Source organism: Oncorhynchus mykiss, chromosome 8 (assembly GCF_057628025.1).
Source record: "Oncorhynchus mykiss isolate SJ-2025 chromosome 8, ASM5762802v1, whole genome shotgun sequence".
NCBI lineage: Eukaryota > Metazoa > Chordata > Actinopteri > Salmoniformes > Salmonidae > Oncorhynchus > Oncorhynchus mykiss.
Window position 1 is genome coordinate 62289772 of NC_143029.1, and position 25754 is coordinate 62315525.

General features: G+C 40.1%; 1 protein-coding gene across 1 annotated transcript in view; it reads left to right on the forward strand.

The window, feature by feature from the left end:
• The first annotated feature begins 7548 nt into the window (after window positions 1-7548).
• LOC110530263 (vasoactive intestinal polypeptide receptor 2) overlaps window positions 7549-25754 on the forward strand; it is a 30489-nt gene continuing 12283 nt past the window's right edge. Inside the window, exons 1-4 of the mRNA XM_036985867.2 lie at window positions 7549-8130; window positions 14974-15079; window positions 19375-19488; window positions 22829-22920. Coding sequence (XP_036841762.1) covers window positions 8080-8130; window positions 14974-15079; window positions 19375-19488; window positions 22829-22920 — 363 coding nt within the window. The 5' untranslated portion in view covers window positions 7549-8079. The remainder of the gene's footprint in view (window positions 8131-14973; window positions 15080-19374; window positions 19489-22828; window positions 22921-25754) is intronic.

The following is a 25754-nucleotide window of genomic DNA, read 5'->3' on the forward strand; positions in this document are numbered from 1 at the left end:
CAGGAGGTATTTATAAGTTACATTCTTTAAGAATCAATGGGTATGTATACTTCTTTTAAAAGTCGCAATCGCCGATTTCTCCTTTTAAACTCGTTTAGTGCAGACAAAGATCTCACATTAGTCTCCTGTCTACATTTCTCTATTTCTAACTATTGTCTGGACTGGACCTTCTCAGACATTTTTGGTCACCATCCAGGTGTGTTTTATGTAGTCGCTACCAAAGTAAATCAAAGTAGCCAACTGTATAATAATATTCAGTTAGTATATTTACATCTAAACGCATTTAGACAAGGTGAGACATGTTATACAGTTTGACATGTTGGACAAAGATATGAGAGAGAGCAGTGTTACTGTGTGAGACTAAGACCGGTTTCCCAAATGGCAACCTACCATATAGTGCACTACATAAGGAATAGGGTGCCATTTGGGATGCACTCTGAGACTGCCTACTCGGCCACAGTTATTTGATAAATCACAGATAACTGTTTACAAATGAGTCACTTCCTCAAAGCACCAGAAGAATCCCAAAGTGCATCACGGGGGCATCCTTAAAGGGGAAATCTGGAATTGTTACATCCATTTTAGGCAGTGTGATCACTTTGTTGTTGTTTGAATCCCAGATTGCCCAGTTAAAACAGAACAGCGGGGAATCGTCAATCTTCTTACGTTAACAAGGGGACTGGTCATTGCCTGAGTGGACCTCTCTCAGTAGAGTTTTACACACTATTGTGTTCTCCCAGGCTTGTGGTACACTTACTATCAGTACTGTCTAAATAAATAAAATAAAATTGTATTTGTCACATGCGCCAAATACAACGGGTGTAGAGCCCTTCCCAACAATGCAGAGATAAAAATAGAAATCGTAACACAAGGAATAAAATTCACAAGAATGGAGCTGCAGTACATAGAGGGAATAGAAGTCCTTGATCAATGTGCAGTGATATGTAGATAAGGTAGATATGTAATGAATAACAGAGTAGCAGCAGCATTTGATGAGTGTGAAAGTGTGTGTTTGTGCGTGTGTGTTGTCGGTATGAGTGTATGTGTGTGTTGTGTGGGTTTTGTGTGAGTTTTTCAGTGTAGTGTGTGTGTGTGTGTGTATGTGTGTGTGTGTGTATATGTACTGTACACTCTTAGAAAAAAAGGGTACCAAAAAGGTTCTTCGGCCTCCGTAGTACAACTATTTTTAGTTGCAGGTAGAACCCTTTTTGGTTCCAGTTAGAACCCTTTTGGGTTCCATGTAGAACCATCTGTAGAAAGGGTTCTACATGGAACCCATAAGGGTTCTACCTGCAACCAAAAATGTTTCTTTAAAGGGTTCTCCTATGGGGACAGCCCAAGATCCCTTTAAGGTTCTAGATAACACAGAGTGTATAGACTTGTGAGAGTGCAAAGTCAGTGCAAGATATGGACCGTGTAACCATTTAATTAAACATTTAGCAGTCTTATGGCTTGGGGGTAGAAGATGTCACGGAGCCTGTTGATCTGAGAGCCGATGCTCAGGTAGACAGCTGGACAGTAGCAGAGTAACAGTCTATGGCTTGGGTGGCTGAAGTCTTTGGCAATTTTCCGGGCCTTCCTCTGACACCACCTGGTATAGAGCTGTTAAATAGACGATAAAAGGGTGTTTATGGTTTAGTACTTTGCTAAAATAAACATTGAACCCTCTTGGAATGTTAGCTATGTTAGATGGCTCCATATTTAGTCATTTATTATTTGGTTTTGTGCTAGCTCATTTTGTGAATATGCTTCAGATGTGCTGTACTGACATTCAAATGATGAGAATGGTAAACAGCTTCTATGTAAATGGTAGCTTGAAGAAATATGGATACCTTCCAAAATGAGAGTCTGAATTGGATGTTGGATTGAATTGAATGTTTAGTCTAAATACTGTATCTAAAAAGTCATTTTAAGTACATTTTGGTGCGATGAATGTTTTTATACTACCTAATCAATTGAAAATATTTTTGAACTAACTCCCAAAAGCTTTTAGCAATAGCAATAATGCAAAGCAACAGATTAAATTGCAGTAATGTGATACAAATAAAATGACAAGTCAACAATAACCTAAAGCTATAGTATTTTTGTCTCAGGACCATTAACTCATGTCCCCCAGACACAGATTTGGGCAAAATTCCTTAGATTTTGGGGGAAATTATGAAATTGAGGAACCCAGATTCAGCGAGAGGGAAGTCCTTCCAGCTGTGACCGGTGTAGATTGCCTTTGCGTTATGTTTTGATCGGCTTATGTATGACAGTAGGATCAGGGTTGATGTTGATATTAAATTCCTTGATAAGGAAAGGAATAACTTCCATAAACCAAAATGTTGTGCTGCCCTTATACGCCAACTCCTCTGCAAAGTACAAATTAACAATGAAAGTGCACATGAATAGCCATGCTAGTCCAATGAAGACACGGAGCCTACAGTAGAAAGTACAGTAGCTAGCTAACATGTACAGTAGGGACACATTACAAGATACAGTTCATTAATGCATGAAATGCATAGATATCACAATATATTGGTAGGAAAGCATTATAATACACTGTCAACACCATATAAACACATTATTTGTGATTTTAGGATTCATTTAAATGTACAATTGTACTGTAACATACCTCTACCACATGAGTGTAGTAAACAGGGAAAGAGGCAAGGGATGATTGAGGGGGAATACAGGAGGAGAAGGAAGTCAGCATTAGAAAGGGCACATACACCAACAAAAGGAATGTACACTAATATCAGGCATGAGGACTGTTCAGATTTGGTGTCATTATACAACATGAAATTCAACACTTGTAGCACAGCCATGACAGCAGATGGTGCAGAAAGGAGATGACCCATGTTCCCCGAGCTGCCTCACTTCCCAGGGGAAGCAATTATTTGGCTAAATGGGTCAAGTTTAACACTTTTCCTAATTTTAAGGAAGGAATATTTGAGGGAAATGTAGTTTGTATGTTGTAACAGGTCTACAAATAATAACAAGTCTACACATGTAATGTTGACCCAACAAGCACAACAACTACTAATGTATTCCTCATTATGGCATTGAGCTCGTTCTTATGACTTTGCATTTATGTTCTTTCGTGTATTTCAGTGGTGGAATGCCATCCAACAGAATAATCGACAGTGATGGTGAGTTAAGTCTAGAAATGACAGGTCATCATATCTTTTAATGAAGTAAATTGTGCAAAGCTAAGCTCAACTTCTAGAACTAATTGATTTCACTGAACTGACTAACATCATGGGCCTCCTATGATTATAACCTATAAGTGCTGAATTACTGGCATAACTTAAATGAGAAACAGATGACACACCAAGTTTTGAGTATTTGTGAAGTTCTATGTTTGAGCCTTCAGTGGGTTATCTTTCTTTTCCCAGACTAGCTAACATTTTATTGATTGAATGTTATTTTTCATGCTCACATCTTGTCTTTTATTTTTAGGTGAAACTATTTAGGGCATTACAAATATAGCACGGTTAATGGAGCCATTCCAGAATCCCCATACGATTGGTGTTTAAATGAGTGCATCGAGTCGAATACCAGAAAAGTCTTAAAAAGTTCAAATTCTAGTGATGCAAGGTAAGGCATTCAGGATTTAATTGTTTTAGGCTGACTGACCTATTGATCATGGTTAGTGTCTAGTTTACATGTTAGAAACCTCTGAAGTTTGTCAATGAAAAGTCACCAAAGGACTCCATATCAGTGTTTCCCCTGTTTCCCCTGTAATTGTTTACAGACAGATTATTTCACTTATATTTCACTGTATCACAATTCCAGTGGGTCAGAAGTTTACATACACGTTGACTGTGCCTTTAAACAGCTTGGACAATTCCAGAAAATGATATCATGGTTTTAGAAGCTTCTGATAGGCTAATTGACATAATTTGAGTCAATTGAAGGTGTACCTGTGGATGTATTTCAAGGCCTACCTTCAAACTCAGTGCCTCTTTGCTTGACATCATGGGAAAATCAAAAGAAATCAGGCAAGACCTCAGAAAACAAATTGTAGACCTCCACAATTCTAGTTCATCATTGGGAGCAATTTCCAAATGCCTGAAGGTACCACGTTCATCTGTACAAACAATAGTACGCAAGTATAAACACCATGGAACCACGCAGTCGTCATACCGCTCAGGAAGGAGACGCGTTCTGTCTCCTAGAGATGAACCTACTTTGGTGCAAAAAGTGCAAATCAATCCCAGAACAACAGCAAAGGACCTTGTGAAGATGCTGGAGGAAGCAGGTACAAAGTATCAATACCCACAGTAAAACAAGTTCTATATCAACATAACCTAAAAGGCCGCTCGGCAGGGAAGAAGTCACTGCTCCAAAACCGCCATAAAAAGCCAGACAATGGTTTGCAACTGCACATGGGGACAAAGATCGTACTTTTTGGAGAAATGTCCTCTGGTCTGATGAAACAAAAATCTAACTGTTTGGCCATAATGACCATCGTTATGTTTGGAGGAAAAGGGGGAGGCCTGCAAGCTGAAGAACACCATCCCAACCGTGAAGCACTGGGGTGGCAGCATCATGTTGTGGGGTTGCTTTGCTGCAGGAGGGACAGGTGCTCTTCACAAAATAGATGGCATCATGAGGTAGGAAAATTATGTGGATATACTGAACATCTCAAGACATCAGTCAGGAAGTTAAATCTTGGGTCTTCCAAATGGACAATGACCCCAAGCATACTTCCAAAGTTGTGGCAAAATAGCTTAAGGACAACAAAGTCAAGGTATTGGAGTGACCATCACAAAGCCCTGACCTCAATCCCATAGAAAATGTGTGGGCAGAACTGAAATAGCATGTGCGAGCAAGGAGGCCTACAAACCTGACTCAGTTACACCAGCTCTGTCAGGAGGCATGGGCCAAAATTCACCCAACATATTGTAGGAAGCTTGTGGAAGGCTACCCAAAATGTTTTACCCAAGTTAAACAATTTCAAGGATATGCTACCAAATACTAATTGAGTTAATGTAAACTTCTGACCCACTGGGAATGTGATGACAGAAATAAAAGCTGAAATAAATAATTCTCTCTACTATTATTCAGATATTTCACATTCTCAAAATAAACTGACCTAAGACAGGGAATTTTTACTGGGATTACATTTCAGGAATTGTGAAAAACTGAGTTTAAATGTATTTGGCAAAGGTGTACGTAAACCTCCGACTTGAACTGTACATTTCTGCTGACACGTGCTTTTAAATGGCTAGTCGTTGGCTCAATGACTGTAGGTCTATGGGAATATCTAGCATGTCATTGCGTTTACACTAGTACCACTGCTGAAAAAAAATCCAAGGCGAAACACTGCACATCAAAGAGACAAACTTGTGAAATGATTGAAATGTCCCCGTTGTCTAGTGCTAACTGCTGACAGGCCTTCAAATGAAATAACCTCCCTTGTACTGTTTTACCACAGGAAGAAATCCCACATGTTGGAGTTAATGTGTGCAGCCATCATCTGGGTCCAACCAATCATATTACAGATTAGTTAAGGTCACACAAACGGAACACTTGCCTGCCGGGAAGTGGAATTGATCGAAAAAATATGGGGAAGAATTTCATTGGAGCTATGAAATTGAGCTATAAAATATATCCCCTGCTGTGAGTAAATATTACACTACACCTAAAAACAGAAACTTGATGGCTTTTACATCTGAAAGTACTCATTCCACGTAATCTGATTGGCTATATGTTAAATATTCGCACAGTAATATGCACTCCCAGAACATATGACTCAACTCTGTCACTACGCTGTAATGGTTCATTATCTGTTAAATGTTGGGGAAAATACAGTGGTGTAAAGTACTTAAGTAAAAATACTTTAAAGTACCACTTAAGTAGTTTTTTTGTGGTATCTGTACTTTACTATTTATATTTTCTACAACTTTTACTTTTACTTCACTACATTCCTATTGAAAATAATGTGCTTTTTACTCCATAAATTTTTTCCTGACACCCAAAAGTACTTGTTACATTTTGAATCTTTATCAGGACAGGAAAATTGTACAATGCTGATCTGGCGGACTCACTAAACACACATGCTTTGTTTTTAAATTATGTTGGAGTGTTTCCCTGGCTATCCATAATAAACATTTTAAAAAGTGGTGCTTTTTAATATAAGGAATTTGAAATGATTTATACTTTTACTTTTGATACAAAGTATATATAAATTGAAATATTTTTATACTTTTGCTCAAGTAGTATTTTACTGGGTGTTTTTTACTTGAGTAACTTTCTATGAAGGTATCTAGACTTTTACTCAAGTATGACAATTGGGTACTTTTTCCACCACTGGGAAAATATAATTCTGGTCAATACTCTCAAGGTAAATGAAACACCTATATGCTAATGTAACATTGCTGATAGACAGCCTGTCCTTCAGAAAAGTGTAATGATGGATACAGTGTGAGGTATGCTACACTGACCTCTGCAGTGCTGGCTGCCTTGCTTATATTGGCCTTGCTTCAGCTCCACAAACCATGTTACACTGATGCCTCCGACATCCCCTTTCTTCCTCATGGAAAACCGAAGGCTCTACTGTCTCCTACCATTCCCCTTGGAAATATTATTCTGCTTATCACGTTCATCAGTGACCAGGGGACTAATGGAGACCCCCACTATGGATAGACCTGCGTAAGGTGTGTAGAGTGAACCATGGAGGTGAAAGGGTCTTTGGTGAATGGTGGCCGGGATGTTAGATAAATACATAACTAGGTTAAGCAGGTACTGGCACTCAAACCATAAAAAGAAAAAAAAACTATATTCTTAATTGAATCCCATGCTTATGGAGTACACAAGGGCCAGTGCAAAGTGTTGTCAGTGCTCAACAAAAAAGGAGGCCTTGGAATGAATGCATGATTAGTTGGCTGCAGTGGGTGAAGGGTGGAGTGAGTGGAGCGGACAACTACAGGAGATTGTCTGGTTGAGAAAAGCAGTGCTGCTGCTATTTAGAGGTCAAATGTATTGCATCTGAAATTGCCTTACATTTTTCCCCTTATCTTTTACGTACTTGAAACACACCTTTAGTCCATTCATTTGAGATGTGGATTGTAAGTTTGGCTTGAAAATGAAAATATTGCTGCTGTTGGAGGATCTCCTCAGGTACTTGTTGCAACATTGTGCATCACATACATCTTTAGGAATTGTTTCGTCATCATTCTGTCGACTTTGCTCTAGGCTTTGCGTGCTGTCACTTTAGTTTCCCTTCACTATCACACAAAGCTCAGCTTTGAACAGTAAATCAGGTTCAAGAGAAGGGAACATTTCCATAATGAACAATTGTTTTATTTATTATCCTGGATGATGGCCTATTACATTACTTATCAAATGAGTGAAACTTACTTTCATGGAAGTGAATTTACACAAATAATTTACAATAAGTATGCTGTTATTTATGTGTTGTAGGCTAGGCATGTTGTATACAAAATCCACATTAGAAATCCAAGAAATTAAGGGAGCGTGGTTAGTAGCCTGAACGATCAGCTGATTAGAAGCTGAGGTCAATATCATTTTTGTACTGATGTGCACGCGTTTTGCCTTGCGTAACAACAGCGCAGAGCTGACTTCAGTCATTTCGAAGTTCACAAGGAGAAAGGAGCGTCCCTCCACGGACGCGCGTGCTGCTGTACTATTGTCCGGTGCGTGCAGATGGTTCTCGGGCTTGATGGCTTCAGGGAAATGGAATTTCAAAATTCCAAGCTCAGTTCGGTGATTCGGGACTTACTAAATAAGCGTTCAATGTAATAGTTGACACGTCTGCTGCAGACCTCTGACTTCCCAACAACCCGAAGAGGTGCCAAAGAAGTGTGCGCGGACAAACAAGCAGTGCGCGTTTTTCCCTCTGTCTCTCTGAGTCAAGTATTTGGATTTGACAAATCAAAATATTTAAGCCATTTTCATAGCTGGTTGGTTTTACTTTTAAATCTTGAGATTTTAGATTTTTCTTCTCAATAAAACACTCTTACTTAGTCACTTACATGGGATTACGACCTCTCATCAATGAAGTCCGGCATCAGTTTTAAACAGATTTTTCTCTTTTAGAAGAACAGGCAGGTGACCGACGAGTTTAAGATGACATATTTGATTGCTTTTATTCTGTCATTATCAACGGGTCTGTCTGTGGTAAGTGTGACACAACAATACTTTTATTTTATATTTCGTTTTATGCGTGATGATCAAAATGCGCACCATTATTGCAGAGAAGGGCTTTCTAATGCTTGAAAATATGACATAATAAATATAAAGACATAACAGAAATGTACCTCAAATGTGTGGCATTATGATTGGTGCATTTGCTAATAGGCTTTTGTCGATGTAGGGTATAGGAAACTGTACAGTGTACACTACTGTGTTGTAATTTATTACAACATATTGCTCTGTGCAGTCTACAGTAGTTCAGCTCTTGATTTAAGCAGCATTTTTCACAGTCCAAAGAGATATGATATAAACACAGCAGTAATGAATAGGGTTGTGGTCTTCAAAACATCAAGATTTTGCCATAATGCTGACATTGGAGTGCCCTCTTCCCTTTTCATCCACTTTACAGGTCAAATTCTAGACTAGGTAATTTCATCTTTCAGCTAACTAGCATCCTCATTATCTACCCCTCAAGGACTGCTCTGAATTGACCATAGATATAGTTAGAGGACATAATATTGTATCTGTCGCATTGTGGTGTCTGTGAGAGCATGGGCAGCGCCATTGAGGCAATCTCAATTTTTAAGAAGTACATTTTTTTATACTTCTATTGATGGGTAAGCTGACAATGTCACGAAAAACTATGTGCACGCTTCAATGAGCAGAAGTATGTGTGTTGTTGTGATTTTGGATGGCCAGATAGCAACAATGACAAGAAGCTGCCATGTGTGGAATTGTAGGTGGCTCGTTTCAGCTAGTTTTATCTTGTTCTTGATACAATGTCTTGTTTTGGGGTGACTGATGTCATGTCTATGCCAATATCGGCAAAATTCGATACCTAGCTAACCAACAATTGTAACGATGTACTTGAGAGACGTGTTCATTGTGAAAATGTATTTGTGTTTTCAATAAACATTGGATACGAAATATGGTTTACATGTTGTCAACAATCTAAGCCAACCCCTTCTGTTTTGCCCCATAGTTGAAGACACATCGGTTTTGTTGCTAAACAACTAGCCCGTCTATGCATTGGTAAAAAACAAACTGAAAAGGTGCATACCGCCACCTGGAGTGTGTTGTTTGAACAGGTATAATTTATTTATATGATTTCTATTATTTAACCTTTATTTAAATAGGCAAGTCAGTTAAGAACAAATTCTTATTTATAATGACGGCCTACCAAAAGGCAAAAGGCCTACTTATGGGACAGGGCTGGGATATATATTTTTTTAAATAAATGAAATATAGGACAAAACACACACCCCGACAAGAGAGACAACACAACACTACATAAAGAGAGACCTAAGACAACAACATAACAAGGCAGCAACACATGACAACACAGCATGTTAGCAACACAACATGACAACAACATGGTAGCAACACAAAATGGTAGCAGCATAAAACATGATACAAACATTATTGGGAACAGACAACAGCACAAAGGGCAAGAAGGTAGAGACAACAATACATCACGCAAAGCAGCCGCAACTGTCAGTAAGAGTGTCCATGATTGAGTCTTTGAATGAAGAGATTGAGATAAAACTGTCCAGTTTGAGTGTTTGTTGCAGCTCGTTCCAGTCGCTAGCTGCAGCGAACTGAAAAGACGAGGATAAAGGACAAAGCCAAGGTTAATGATTTACTGCCACCACAGTTTTGGAATGTTGGCACAAAATTATAATTCATTGGTTGATCCTTCCTGTTGACCTGGATGGAATTATGTGGTCCTTCCTTAACCCATAGGAATTCCCACCCTGTTGACTACTTGAAAATGGTGAAAGTCCTCCATGGCGCTGCCCATGCTAAAACTGTCTTTTGGGCACGAGAGTCCTCTATCTACCTCTATGGAATTTACCCATGCAATGCTGTGCCTATGTTGTCTGTGCCCCCAATGTGTGGCAGAGTGATCGGGGCACAGGTGTGAATGGGAGTCTGGTCCCATAGTGCATGTAATGAGCTTATACCCATCAGAACAAGAGATAGCAGCTGTTCAGTGTCTGTTCGACGCAGTGTATTCTGATGTAATGATGTGACTCGTGAGAATGATTTACCTAGAAATACTCTTGTTGTTAACATCACAACATTACACAAAAAGTTGGAAAGTAGAAGCCATAGAGATTCTATGGTAGAACCCCTCTCACACAAAGATGTTCAACTCTGAAAATTGGAGTAAACTGCATGGTCTAACATGGTCTAACAGTTTTAGACTTTTCAAACCCCATTATAGTACTTTTTTTTTTACTTTGCTTCAAGTCACACTTAATATGGGTCACCTGAAACACGCCAGACTTCACCATCTGATTAGGCAAGCAGATCGCAACAGGTTTGTTCTCTATAGCACACTGGTAGCCTGAGTGCCAGTCTGTTTGTGCTATCATGCTAGCAACTGTGTCATCCATTGTCATGCTGTTTGGCTTGACAAGGAGCAATGCTGTTGGCAAAAGCACAAACAGGTCTGAGACCAGGCTATCACACTGGTACCTAATATGCTGTAATGCACCTCAGGCATGTTCAGTGTCTGTAGCACACAGGTGCTCCTATCTGTTCAGAACATGCTGTAGCGAGACCTCATGTACCGTTGCACCTTTTGGTTTGGTAGAGTGCCAATGTTCTTGATACAACTAGACTCTCCTGTTTTGACCCATCTTCACATAGTGCTAGAGGGCAGGACTATTGCCAGGACGAATGAACCCCCTCTCTCAAAATAAGTTGAATATTTTGTGTATTTTATGTCATGATAGTTCTCCTCCACCAACCTGAGGAAAGCAGAGCTTTCTCTGGATATTGTATTTAGACAAATCAGCAAATAATCATTCATTTATCACATATTAATATGGATTTGTATAGAAATTCAACAAGTACAGTAGCTACTGAGAATGTTGATGTATTTTGCATGTACCCCCCATCTCTCTACAGTGGCGTATCTTCATAGAAATATTTAGCACTGTATGTTGAGGCGGACTATCTACAGTATGTGTTAATGTTTAATACAACACACAGTGCTTACTTTGTAATCGACGATATGGAGGTCATATTGTACCGTACAGAAATACCTATCTGAGCATCATTTGTAAGCAGCTACAAAGATAACTTCAAAATCAGACCTAGTAATTGGCATTCTCTTTTCATTTCTGAAATGTACTCTGTGCAGGTAATTAGCAGACTCTCATGATTATCCTGTACTTCCAAAGATCCCAATCAGCAGATCATGATCAACAGCTGTCTAGATGTGCAAGTGTCCTGTACATGACATGACAGCTAATTGAAATGGTTGCTAATTTCAATGACACGCCCTTGACTCTCAAGTATAAAGCATGTTGGATCTGTCAAACACACAGTCAGTCTCATTCAATAGTCAGTGCGTTCTAATCTCACCTCATTATGCTTTACAAAAGCATGTCCCATCATCTCAGGTTTATGTGAATTGTGAAATAGCAAGTTCTAGCCACTGCCTTTCATCAAATTAATTACTATTATGTCACAGATTTAATACAGTATGTGCCAAATCAGTATGATTAGTGTAAAGCTGCTATGTACCAGTCTTGGGTTCACAAGTCCATCTGGCTATAGACCAATAAACCATTTACAGAGCATCACTGGACACAGATTCATCTGTTAGGGGAAGGTGATGAACATTATGGATTTATTTGATATTATTGTAGGAATCAAAAATATTTTTGGATAGAGGATGATTAAATAAAAAGCTGTGAAGTTTGTTTATGCATAAGAAGTGCAAAGGCTTACTGTCTGTCCCCAGTGCTTCAGTGTTTTTAGCTTTGTTAGTTACAAATCAGCTGTGGGATATAGTAATGGCAGCGCAATACATTTCATATCAAAATGTTAGGCTCTCACATTTTAGCCTGAAGGTCTGCGTTGTTGCACTTACTAAGATGTCTTACATACTCTCCACTTCCTCTCTCTCTCTCCCTCTCTGACAGAATACTAAGAATTAATCAGAGCAATATCTTCTACCGCCAATGGCCTTCCAATTGAATGTGTGTGGTACCACAATTTGGTGGAGCAAAGAAGCGTTAAAATACATTTGCTTTAGCAAAACATACAGTGGATGGGATTGCTGCTGCATTAACACCAATGTGTGTGGCTACAGATAAGTTAAGTCCCAAATGGCACCCTATTCCCTAAATAGTGCACTAAATAGTGCCCTTTTAAAGGAAATAGAATGCCATTAGGGACGGAGCCTAGTTGTAACGGCCTAGGCGACGGTTAGTAGACCCAGTAATTAGTGGTGTGTTGTGTGCAGCTTAATTTAAAAGGCCCTTTAGCTGACTGGGAGTGGGTCATTGACTCTCTCTCAGAGATAGATGCTCCCACCACTGACCTGACAGTCACTGCCATTTTGGGGCGAAACTGTGAGAGTCAATATCTCCTCTCTCACTGCACACTCACGAAAGGTAGCAATGCCCTCAATACCCTTCCTAGTCAGCCAGAGGAAACATTCTGCCTCAAGTGTGACGTAGTTTCTTTTGAATGCATCTTCGACTGTGAGTGTAGTGTAGTTCTGTGTGCCTGTGTCCCAAACAGAACCCTTTTTCATATGCACTGTCCTACGTATTTATTTGGACAGAGAAGCTAAAACGTTTAATTTAGCTCTATACTTCAGCATTTTGGATGTAGCCCTTTCCTGCAGTCAATGATCAAAAGTGCTCTCTTTGGCCTCATGGATGAAATGTTATTAATATTTTTTTATAATTTCATGATTAATAAAGATTATTTCCAAAAACGGACAAAAATCTGGTGTTTCTATGTCAAACAGTTGTGTTGTATTTTAGTCTTCTGTGAAGTATATACTGTATTATTAGGATGCAAATTCAAAATGTAATACATTTCAACTCTGTCTGACATGGTACAGATGTCTTCTCCTTTTAAAGCCCATAACCATGTGAGGTGTATACTTTTGTTTCAAAGTAGATTTGTTTGACTACCAAGAAACACTGTGTGACCCTGATTTAGCCCACTGTAGTAAAAGGTTATGGATAATCATGAATGAATCGTGAGTAATGATGAATGAGAAAGTTACAGATGCACAAAGATCATGTCCAAAAGACATGTTAACCTCTCACCATTACAATAATCAGGGAGGTTAGCATTTTGGGGGGTTATGATATTTATGCCTCTGTGACTTTCTCACTCATCATTATTCACAATTCATTCAGGACTATCAGTAATCATGATAGCATCCACATTCATGTAGACGTGTTCAGAAACATATTCTATTCTTATTTACAATAAACGTGACTCCAAAATGATACAATACATTATTAACCATTCATTTCTATTTGGCACAACATAATTGGAAACAACCAAAACAAACTGCAAATGCATCCAACAAGTTTGTTAGTCACAAATTTGATGTAGTCATTCCGTGCTAGGAATATGGGACCAAATGCTAAACTTTTTACTAAATGTAATACACTATAAGTTATTTTCTTCTAAGTACGACACCTTCAAATGGGGGGGACTATATATAGTACATAAAGTGCTTTCATTTCTAAACAATAAAACAGATATATTTGAAAATACGCTCAAACGAAAGTTGACATTCTGTACTGTCGCCTCATATAAAACATTTGATCTCAAATCTAAAATGCTGGAGTGTAGAGACAAATAAATAGTTTTAGCATCTCTGTCCAAATACATAGGGGAGAGTGGTATTCTACTTTTGACTTTGGCCCATAGGGCTCTGGTCAAAAGTAGTACAATATGTAGGGAATAGGGATGCAGAATTGAGGGCCTATTGACCCAGTGTGAGGTCTCTTCTGCTTGGTGCCCCCGATTGCTTGTTAACGCTTCTGACAATGCTACTTGGTGCTGTGTGTGTCCCCTGAGGTGTGCTCTCTGCGGCACACAGTGTGTCTCTCACCCTTTCTGTGACATGCCAATTGTTTCTCCTGGCAGGGATTGGGTCAATTCAGAAACGACAGTTCATTCTGGTGTTCAGTCATGTTTTCAGGCCACTCTCTTCCTCTAGCACACATCATAATGGCACAATGCCCAGTTTGACTATTCTGTTCTTTACACTCAGGCCATCATCACCTTTTTACTGCACTTGAATCCTCCAGAAAGGGCCTAACGTGGTTAACACACACACACACTTACACACACACACGCACTGATGCACACCCACTCACACACAACCTCAACACACAGCCACACATACTGTATGTCATCACATATGTCTGAAACCCTTCAGGGGATCTAGGGAACGTATACAGTTCCCATTTAGAATGCTGAAGGTGTTTGTCAAGGAATTCCCTACCGTCCTATCTCCCCAAACCATATACTAACACTGGTTGTTTAGTGTGGAACGTCATGATGCATAAACATATTGGTTATTCTATCTATCTTCTCCATGTGACAAGTTTAGCAATTTTTCTCACCATCGATTTTGTTCTACCTCTAATGGGAATCTCTCTCCTCCAGTAAAACTTCTCATTCATTTATTTATTCTTTCATTCTCTCTCTCTCTCTCTCTCAACTAATCTATATAGTTAGTAAGGTGGTGTTATCACGAACTGCGGTGTCATTTAAAAACATAAAATAAATGTTTTTTAAAACATGATTAGATTTATGTGATGTAGAACAGCTGATGTATAACCCGTCCCTGATATTGTGGATGTCTTGTTCACTGGTGTTTCCCTGCATTCTGCTGCTTAAGAAAATATATGATGTCCTGTGAAAAAAATGTATTGAATCTACAACATAAATGAACTACACCTTTCTTTCTACCACGCAATTGATCTCTTAAATATGATCTCAAAATACGACTCAATTCATTTGAATAAAACTTATATTGCATTTTTTTTTTAGGTGAGTGGAAGGCATCCAACATGTAACTTCCTCCTGGAGCTTGAAACAGACCAGGAAGAATGTCTTGTGAAGCTGAGGGACGAAGAATCTTCAAATTACTCCAAAGGTGACATCACAGAATATTTTGATTTCCCATTCATCTCTTCTCATCAGACAGAATAAACCATGGGTTGAAAATAGATTTCTGAATATTTCGGGAATGGAAACCAACTGCATATTTTGATTAGTGGTGAAAGAGTACAAGCTACATAGATTTTTAGGTCACTCAACTAAATTACTTTGATGAAACTTTTAAACGAAAATATGAAATGCCACCTATTCGAGTGCCTTTGAAACGTAAATGTCAAATTCAATGAAGACCTTCAGTAGTTGTGCAGTGTTTCCTAGTCCAGATAAGCGTCACAATTCAGATTGTGACCACAAACCTTTGCTGTATTGGCACTTAATATTAAAATCTGAATAACTCGCACTTTAGCTGTCTTGAAGTAAATGTTGTACATAGTGAATGTTTTACAGCTCATGCCTATGAGCAGTCGCTCTATAATTTAGGGTTCAAGCGAGTGAAGCTGAGTGAAACCCTATTGTATTTGTTGCCGTTCATTATCATTATACCGGTTGTTCTTGCAAGTTAATTTAACATGCAAATGACTGTGAGATGGTAAAGCCGAGGACGGTACGACTTGACATGATGGTAAAGGCCCATAGTCCACACCCTCTCATGCAATACCATGCCAATTGGCCACAAGGTGGCTCTATAACAGGCGATTGAAGTTGCAAACTTTGAAACATCACGTCCCTCACCCCATATGACCTAGAGTCCTGAAATTGAGTAAATCGGTCCCTCTTCTCACAAGGAACAAAGTTGCCTCAATGACCCATAAGGTTCGCCATGATGGATTTTCCGCCATTTAGAATTGAGTTAAAAATACTTAAATCTCCTCTGGAACCACTGGGTTGATCTGAATGAACCTTAACATACGGCATCTATGGACCAAGATCTCTCAACACAATATGTTCCAGACTAGTATGTCAAACAACATGACTACTACTAACCAATAAACATTAATGTGGGTGTGGTCTGGCACATTAATGCATCTTTATCAGACACAGATATTTGTATTGTAACCAAACTTGGTACACATGTTCCAAACACTGTCAAGACTCAACATATGCAAGCACATTCAGATCGATCACACGGTGGCGCTAAAACAGGCACATATTTATATATCTTTATCTGTTTGACTCAAATTTGGCACACATGCTCAGGGATATGAGTCTAGCTAACCTGTATAGTATGGTTGCATGGTGGCACTGTTGGACAGAAAAAAAACATGAATGCAAGCTCATTGGCTCATAGAGGCCATATTGTTTGAGCCAGAAACATGGATACATGTACCAAATTTGGTGCAGATCGGTCCAGTGGTTCTGGAGAAGAAGGCATTTAAAGTAGTCAACATCATTACAATTGGTCCAAAATACATCAAAGACATATTGCATGATCTGTTTGATGTTTTAGTTCTGATATTTGGCAAGCATGGTATGGATTACAGAAGTAGCTCATCCTAGGGCAATGTGTCGAGTTTGTCCTGATGGTAGCACAGTGGGCCCACAGCTTGAACCCTGGCATTTCTGCTTGCAGTTTTAATGATTTATTTTTCTTCTTCTTATTATTATTAAACTAAACTTCATGCCTGGCAGCTCCACCATGCTGCCGACTCACTATGTTGACACTTTACTGGGAGTTGTAACCCAGGCTGTGCTACACAATTTAAACTAATTGGATGTAGAGTTACTGTGAACTGTCAAGGGAATTAGTGCACGTTATCAAAGACAAGACACTTAGTCTTTGCCGCAAAAATTAAAACAACGTGTATAGTTTAAATTATACGTTATTTTGCAATGTAACTTGCCTTCTTTCACCATAACATGAGCATAGGTATAAAACAGTTCTTATAGACAATATTAAGTACAATATGCATTGAAAATACCCAGTTACAGCAGGAACAAATCATTTTTCTGAACATAAAATAACACAAAAGAGAACACAAAATAATTTGACTTCATTAATAGATGTATGCCTTTTCATTTGGATGGTAACAGGGGGAATATAAACCAGGACCATGACGTTGCTGGCACAATGCTCATACTAACTGAGCCAACTGTAGTATGAAAGTATAGAGAGCATCCAGGTCAACATTTAAAGGGAGCTGGGATTTCATGCGTCAGTTACCCTGGTACTGGAATGAAGCCATGCTTAATGCAAATCGATAATTGATTTGTTCTTGTTCTAAAGCCCAATGTGATTCTGAAACATTTATGAAAGAAATCTATGCGTTGATTAGCGCCAGTGCACACTGTGGGTGGCAAAGTGCTCAACAGTATCATCTAAAAGTGTGATACAAAACTTCCATTACCATGCACTGAATCACAGTTATGAAGATACCATACAGCAAGCAGGAGCTGCACTTAAAATAATATCATTGGGTGTGTCCCAAATGTCACTCTATCCCCTATAATGCACTACTTTTGACCAGAGCCCTGTGTATTATAAGGGAATAGGGTGCCATTTGAGACGCAGGAGGACACACATTATACCACTCATGTGGGTCACATCATGAATATGTATTTTTTTTGTCTGGGTTTCACAATTTTGTTTTCATTTAATTATTTTTATCTGATGTTAGTTGAAAGATTTATTTTGATAGAGCTAGCCACGTTGTTTACTGGTGTATTCTCTCTGCTTTTACTGAGCTTAAGCGCTCCATTTTTTCCACTAAGTGGCTTAAAAGGGTTTGACTGTTAAGTCTGCCCTTGGGACTTTCACACCCTTTTGTTTCATAACAAGCCATTTCAGGAATCAAGTTTCAGCGAAAGGCTTTCTCAGCCGTGGTCCTCCTCCTGACATTGGTGAAGCAAATAGAGTCACACATTTAGCCACTTTCACTCCCACACAGAGAGTCTATCATATTGTTCCAAACACCAGCAGCCTAATGGACTACCTTTCATTCTGAAAGACCCTGCTGTAGTGTATATTGTGCAGTGTATATTGTATATTGTGTCTACACTACGTGAGGCATTGATAATGTTCAATAATTCTATGATGTTATCCCTCGGAAAGTTTTTCCACATTTTGTTACAGCCTTTTCCTAAAATGGATTTAAATAGTTTTTCTCCTCATCAAGCTACACACAAAACCCCATAATGACAAAGCAAAATAATATAATTTTTTGCTAATTTATAAAACATTTAAAACTGAAATATCACATTTACATAAGTATTTAGACCTTTTACTCAATACTTTGTTGAAGCACATTTGGCAGCGATTACAGCCTCAAGTCTTCTTGGGTATGACACTACAAGCTTGGCACACCTGTATTTGGGGAGTTTCTCCTATTCTTCTCTGCAGATCCTCTCAAGCCCTGTTAGGTCGGATGGGAAGCGTTCCTGCACAGCTATTTTCAGGTTTCTCCAGAGATGTTCAATCTGGTTCAAGTCCGGGCTCTGGCTGGGCCATTCAGAGACTTGTCCTGAAGTGTCCTGCGTTGCCTTGGCTGTGTGCTTAGGGTCATTGTCCTGTTGGAAGGTGAACCTCCCCCCCCAGTCCTGAGTGCTCTGGAGCAGGTCTTCATCAAGGATCTCTCTGTACTTTGTTTTCCATTCATCTTTGCCTCGATCCTGACTAGTCTCCCAGTCCCTGCCGCTGATCCTGTCTCGACCTCATGGCTTGGTTTTTGCTCAGACATGCACTGTCAACTGTGGGACCTTATATACAGTAGACAGGTGTTTGCCTTTCCAAATCATGTCCAATCAATTGAATTTACCACAGGTGGACTCCAATCAAGTTGGAGAAACATCTCAAGGATGATCAATGGAAACAGGATGGACCTGACCTCAATTTTGAGTCTCATATCAAAGGCTCTGAATACTTAAGTAAATAAGGTTTTCTAAAAACCTGTTTTCGCGTTGTCATTAGTGGGGTTATGTGTGTAGATCGCTGAGGATTTTTTTATTCACTTAATCAATTTGAGAATAAGGCTGTAGCGTAACAAAATGTGGAAAAAGTCAAGGGGTTTGAATACTTTCCGAAGGCACCGTAGCATGGCTCTCCAACCCTGTTCCCGGAGAACTACCATCCTGTACATTTTCTCTCCAACCCTAATCGAGCACACCTGATTCTAATAATTAGCTGGTTGATGAGCTGAATCAGGTTAGTTAGAACTTGGGTTTGGAAAACCTACAGGAGGGTAGCTCTTCAAGAACAGGGTTAGAGAGCCCTGCTGTAGAATGTATGGCCTTGAATCACAATTTCAACAGTTGCAGGAGGCAGAGTTTAGATAAACATGTTTTATTTACTTAAAGTGTTGTATTTTTCTAAGACGCTGCTGTCTGATCTGTTGACAGGAGTAGGATGCAAAGCGATCTGGGATAACATAGCATGTTGGGACCGTGCAGAGGTTGGAGAGACTGTCACTAGAGAGTGCCCCAGAGTGCTCAAGATGTTTTTTGGCAGAAATGGTAAAGTATTGTATTTTTTTCATTTTGATATCAATGGCAAAGTAACATTTCTGGAGTGTTCTGTTCTCAAACCCAGGCCGAGATGAAAGGGTAGTTTGAGATATTCCTCAAGCAATGTTCTGATGTGGTCTGTGACATCTAAAGCTACACTACAATGTTATGTACGTTTTCTTTCGGGTTAAAGCTCACGCTATGTTCGGGCTTTGGAGTCACACCAGACCCATGTTTCTCATTTCACAGAATTACTGAGATGTATAGACCAGTGTAATGTAGATGTTCTACCTTTTGGAGTGCATTGAAAGGCAGGGACAAAAATGGCCACCAAGTCTGTATCATTCTTTTTTATATAGTGTGGCACTGAATCATGGTGAATTGTACCAAGCAAGGTTCAGAGAATATGTTCTGCACTGCATGGACTAGAGGCAAAATGAATCACGTCTGCTCACTCCACAATCTCCAATGGCCCGTGTGGCAGACTAGGATTCTGCGGAGCTCTCCTCCTTCCCATCAGTCTGGATGAATCTGCACGGACACTTCATTCATTATAAACTAATTACCCAGACAAAGAGGATGATAAATTATGGATTATGCTGTTAGATTATCTTATTCTCTTGAAGACAGGTTCCAGTCCTATGATGAACTCCCCACATTCAAGATACTTTTGGCCATTTAGTGTATGTGGACACCTACTCGTCGAACATCTAATTCCAAAATCATAAGCATTAATATGGAGTTGGTCCCCCTTTTGCTGCTATAACAGCCTTCACTCTTCTGGGAAGGCTTTCGACTAGATGTTGGAACATTGCTGCAGGGACTTGCTTCCATTCAGCCACAAGAGCATTCGTGAGGTCGAGCACTGATGTTGGGCGATTAGGCCTGGCTCGCAGTCGGCGTTCCAATTCATCCCAATGGTGTTCAATGGGGTTGAGGTCAGGGCTCTGTGCAGGCCAGTCAAGTTCTTCCACACCGATCTCGACAAATCATTTCTGTATGGACCTTGCTTTGTGCAAGGGGGCATTATCGTGCTGAAACAGGAAAGGGCCTTCCCCAAACTGTTGCCACAAAGTTGGAATGACAGAATCATCTGGAATGTCGTTGTATGCTGTAGCATTAAGATGTCCCTTCACTGGAACCAAGGAGCCTGAATCATGAAAGACAGCACGAGACCATTATTCCTCCTCCACCAAACTTTACCGTTGGCACTATGCATTGGGGCAGGTAGTGTTCTCCTGGCATCCGCCAAACCCAGATTCGCTAATCGGACTGCCAAATGTTGCGTTTCCACTGCTCCAGAGTCTAATGGCGGCAAGCTTTACACCACTCCAGCCGATGCTTGGCGTTGAGCATGGTGATCTTAGGCTTGTGTGTGGCTGCTTGGCCATGGAAACCCATTTAATGAAGCTCCCGACAAACAGTTATTGTGCTGATGTTGCTTCCAGAGGCAGTTTGGAACTCAGTAGTAAGTGTTACATCCGAGGATCGACACATTTTTTTTTTTGCCGTACGCGTTTCAGCAACTGACGGTCCCTTTCTGTGAGCTACCACTTCACGGCTGAGTCGGCAGCTATAGCAGGGTAGAAATTTGACAAACTGACTTGTTGGAAAGGTGGTATCCTATGATGGTGCCACGTTGAAAATCACTGTGCTCTTCAGTACAGGCCATTCTACTGACAATGTTTGTCTATGGACATTGCATGGCTTTGTGCTCTACTTCATACACCTGTCAACAACCAATGTGGCTGAATCCACTCATTTGAAGGGGTGTCCACATACTTTTGTCTGTATAGTGTACGTCTGGGTTAAAACTAGCTGTGTGAAATTGTTTTGGAAAGGACGAGTTGGGCATGTAAATTGGCTTGGAAGACTTCTTTGTAACAGAAACCTCTGGGAAGCCCTATAGCACTCGTCAAACCTACGGCTAGGCAGGCTGCTGTGGCAGGGTCTGTGTAGAGTAGACTAATGGAGTGAGACATGCTCATTCTGATCACAGAAGTGGAGAAAGAAAGAAAGAGGCCTGTGGTTATACATAGTATGTGGCAAAGTACATTACAGGACGTTGCACACTGGGTTCAGGCACTGCCATCGGCTGCGTTCCAAATGGCACCATATTCTCTATAGAGTGCACTACTTTTGACCAGGGACGATAAGACTCTGGTCAAGAGTAGTGCATTGTGAGGAATAGGGTGCCATTTGGGACAGTCATCGTTGTCTCCTCGAGAATAACACAGAGAGAATAAACACAGGCTCTCACATCCTCTGTTCCGCTTACATTCTCCCCCTGCCCCTGTCTGTCCCTGCCACAGAGCAGAGCACACTCCAGACGTTCCAGACACATTCTCTCATCTAGACCTCTGTGGAATGCCAAACCCAAGAGAAGAAACACATTCAATATTCAACCGACTAAGTTGAAGGCTCCTTTGAATCAAGCATTGAACAATTGATTGTTCTTCCCAGAGTGAGTGGTTTTTGTCAAAAACCAATCTCTCAAAATGACATCTATTTGCCCTTGAAAAGTCTGTCTGAATATCTTTTTAAAGGCCCAGTACAGTAAAAATTCTGTTTTTCTGTGTTTTTTAAATCATATTGTACAACAGCTGATGAAACTAACAGTAACAGTGTGAAAAATGTCCTGGTTGAAAATACAATCTACACAGGACTTTCTAATCAGCAGGTTTGCGTGGATGGGAGTTTTGGCTTGCCGGGTGACCATTACCAGGTGGTAAACTGGTTAATAGACCAATAACAAAGAAGTTTCCAAAGAGTTCTCTGGCAATAAGGCTAGTTTTCAGTTTTCCCCTACACACTCCCAGACAGTCCTAGCTAAATTCTTGCTTGAGAACTCGTTTTTTGATTAAAAGCTATTTTTGTCAATTTTAATGGAAAACTATTACAGTAAGGTACTTCCTTGTTACCCAGAAATGATTTTGATATATTCATTTGATATTGATTTACAAACAGCCTTTAAAATATATTAGAACACTGTAAACAAGAGCCTGATGAATGAAACTTTAATGGAAGCCATCATCTGTCATGCTCAAAATGGGATCACAGCCATTCACTTTGGGGTTGTGTGTGTGTGAAGCCAATATTTCAGTCAGCTTGATTGGGCTTACTATCTGTGACAACAATAGAGGATAGTCTTGGCTGAAGAGAAATCTTTCATCAAACTCACCAGAGAAATCAAACCCCTGCATCTCCAAACAAATAAACATGCTGCATGTTTCTTGGACTATGATTTATGAAAGGAATGTTGGGTCTGGATAACCATTTCTAAAGGTTTTAGAGAAGAGGCAATAGATACATTTAGCTGGCAAAAAAAATGTTTTTCTCCTATCCACAGGAAACATAAACAAGAACTGTACAGCGGACGGATGGTCTGATGTTTTCCCCAACATCAGCAGTGTGTGTGGGGCAGAAGAAAAGCATGATAAGGTAAGCAGGGTGATGATCTTTAAGTACTAGATCTCTACCTCTATTGTCTCTCTGGTGTTGTATCATTGTTCTTAGTTTGACCAAGAAATTACATGATGTGACTTGAAAGTAGCTTTATTTGGAAATACAATACAGTACTCTATCATATATTAGATATTGCAATGAAGGCATGGATACGTTGGACCTCAGAGAGAGAGAGAGAAACAAGACAATGTTCTTGTGATAGATTTTTCCATGGTTTTATAATATATAAAATTCGATTTAGTTTGGTCTGATTTCTGGGTGTCAAGGCCCTCATGTTGATAATGAAAATTAGCAGTAGAGCCCTTTGCTAAGAACCCTTTGCTAAATGAATTGAAATTCTGTCCTGGGTCTGTTTTGATAGGGAAGGTGTACTGCAGTGTGTGTTTGTGTGCTCACTTCCACCTGATGACTTGAAATACAGATGAAACACAGGCGCCTTAAAGGCTAAATAAAACATCCTGTTCACTGTGGCACCCAGCTGTCTCCTCAATCTAAACATTGTACCAGGCTGTGTCCCAAATGGCACCCTATTCCCTATAGTGCACTGCTTTTGACCAGAGCCCTGAGGTAGAACAGGGTTGGGGAGTAACTGTGAATAAAAGTAATCAGTTACATGTAATCTGATTACAAAACTGTAACTGTATTCCGTAACATTACCAGCAAAAATATTGTATTTTTTTAAATTTAAAACACCTTTCTGTTTTCTCAGTGACGTTCAATTCAGCATTGCAAAAATGTGCACGTTTAAGTTTGTTTCACCTGAGGGAGTCTGACCACAAGTCAGAGACCACTATGATGACAAACCAAATGCGTTTGATGGATCCTTTTGGTCTTCTTCTGGGGCCTCTTAAGGGGAAAGTAATCCAGAAGTAACTGAATGTAATCTGTTTACATTACTGAGTTTGGATAATTCAAAAGTTATGTTACTGATTACAATTTTGGACAGGTAACCTACCAAACCCTGGTGGTGAATTGGGTGACATTTTGGATGCAGACTCCGAGTTACTGTCCTCCTGGTTGGCCCACTACAGCAGATGTTAGTAAGAGGCCAAGCAAGTAGCAACAATGTACTAGGAGAAGAAAACATGAAGAAGACTGATTCATAAAGCAATTCCACTGCCCAGCATTTGATCAGAGATGAGACCTGAAAAAGGAAAATCAAACTGAGATAATTAAAATAATACTCTCAACCAGGATTGGGTAGGTTACTTTGTAAATGTAAATGCAGTTGCTAGTTATGTGTCAAAATTGTAATCAGTAACCTAATCTGATTTACTTCTGGATTACCTTCCCCTTAAGAGGCATTCGACGAAGACAAAAAGGATCCATCAAACACATTTTGTGTGTCATCATAGTGGTCTCTGACTTGTGGTCAGACTCCCTCAGGTGGAACAAACTTAAACTTGCGCTTTTTTTCCATGCTGAATTGAATGTCATTGAGAAAACAGGAAGGTGTCGTAATGTACACTGCTCAAAAAAATAAAGGGAACACTTAAACAACACAATGTAACTCCAAGTCAATCACACTTCTGTGAAATCAAACTGTCCACTTAGGAAGCAACACTGATTGACAATAAATTTCACATACTGTTGTGCAAATGGAATAGACAATAGCTCAGGTAGTGCAGCTCATCCAGGATGGCACATCAATGCGAGCTGTGGCAAGAAGGTTTGCTGTGTCTGTCAGCGTAATGTCCAGAGCATGGAGGCACTACCAGGATACAGGCCAGTACATCAGGAGATGTGGAGGAGGCCGTAGGAGGGCAACAACCCAGCAGCAGGACCGCTACCTCCGCCTTTGTGCAAGGAGGAGCAGAAGGAGCACTGCCAGAGCCCTGCAAAATTACCTCCAGCAGGCCACAAATGTGCATTTGTCTGCTCAAACGGTCAGAAACAGACTCCATGAGGGTGGTATGAGGGCCCGACGTCCACAGGTGGGGGTTGTGCTTACAGTCCAACCGTGCAGGACGTTTGGCATTTGCCAGAGAACACCAAGATTGGCAAATGCTCTTCACAGATGAAAGCAGGTTCACACTGAGCACATGTGACAGACGTGACAGTCTGGAGACGCCGTGGAGAAAGTTCTGCCTGCAACATCCTCCAGCATGACCGGTTTGGCGGTGGGGTGGCATTTCTTTGGGGGGCCGCACAGCCCTCCATGTGCTCGCCAGAGGTAGCCTGACTGCCGTTAGGTACCGAGATGAGATCCTCAGACCCCCTGTGAGACCAAATGCTGGTGCGGTTGGCCCTGGGTTCCTCCTAATGCAAGACAATGCTAGACCTCATGTGGCTGGAGTGTGTCAGCAGTTCCTGCAAGAGGAAGGCATTGATGCTATGGACTGGCCCGCCTGTTCCCCAGACCTGAATCCAATTGAGCACATCTGGGACACCACAGACTGTCCAGGAGTTGGCATGCTCATCAGGAGCATGCCCAGGCATTGTAGGGAGGTCATACAGGCACGTGGAGGCCACACACACTACTGAGCCTCATTTTGACTTGTTTTAAGGACATTACATCAAAGTTGGATCAGCTTGTAGTGTGGTTTTCCACTTTAATTTTGAGTGTGACTCCAAATCCAGACCTCCATGGGTTGATGCATTTGATTTCTATTGATCATTTTTGTGTGATTTTGTTGTCAGCACATTCAACTATGTAAAGAAAAAAGTATTTAATAATATTTCATTCATTCAGATCTAGGATGTGTTATTTTAGTGTTCCCTTTATTTTTTTGAGCAGTGTATTTTTTCGCAAACATCCTTTCTGTAAAAAAAATAAAAATCTAACAAATAATCAGTTTTTCAAAAGTATC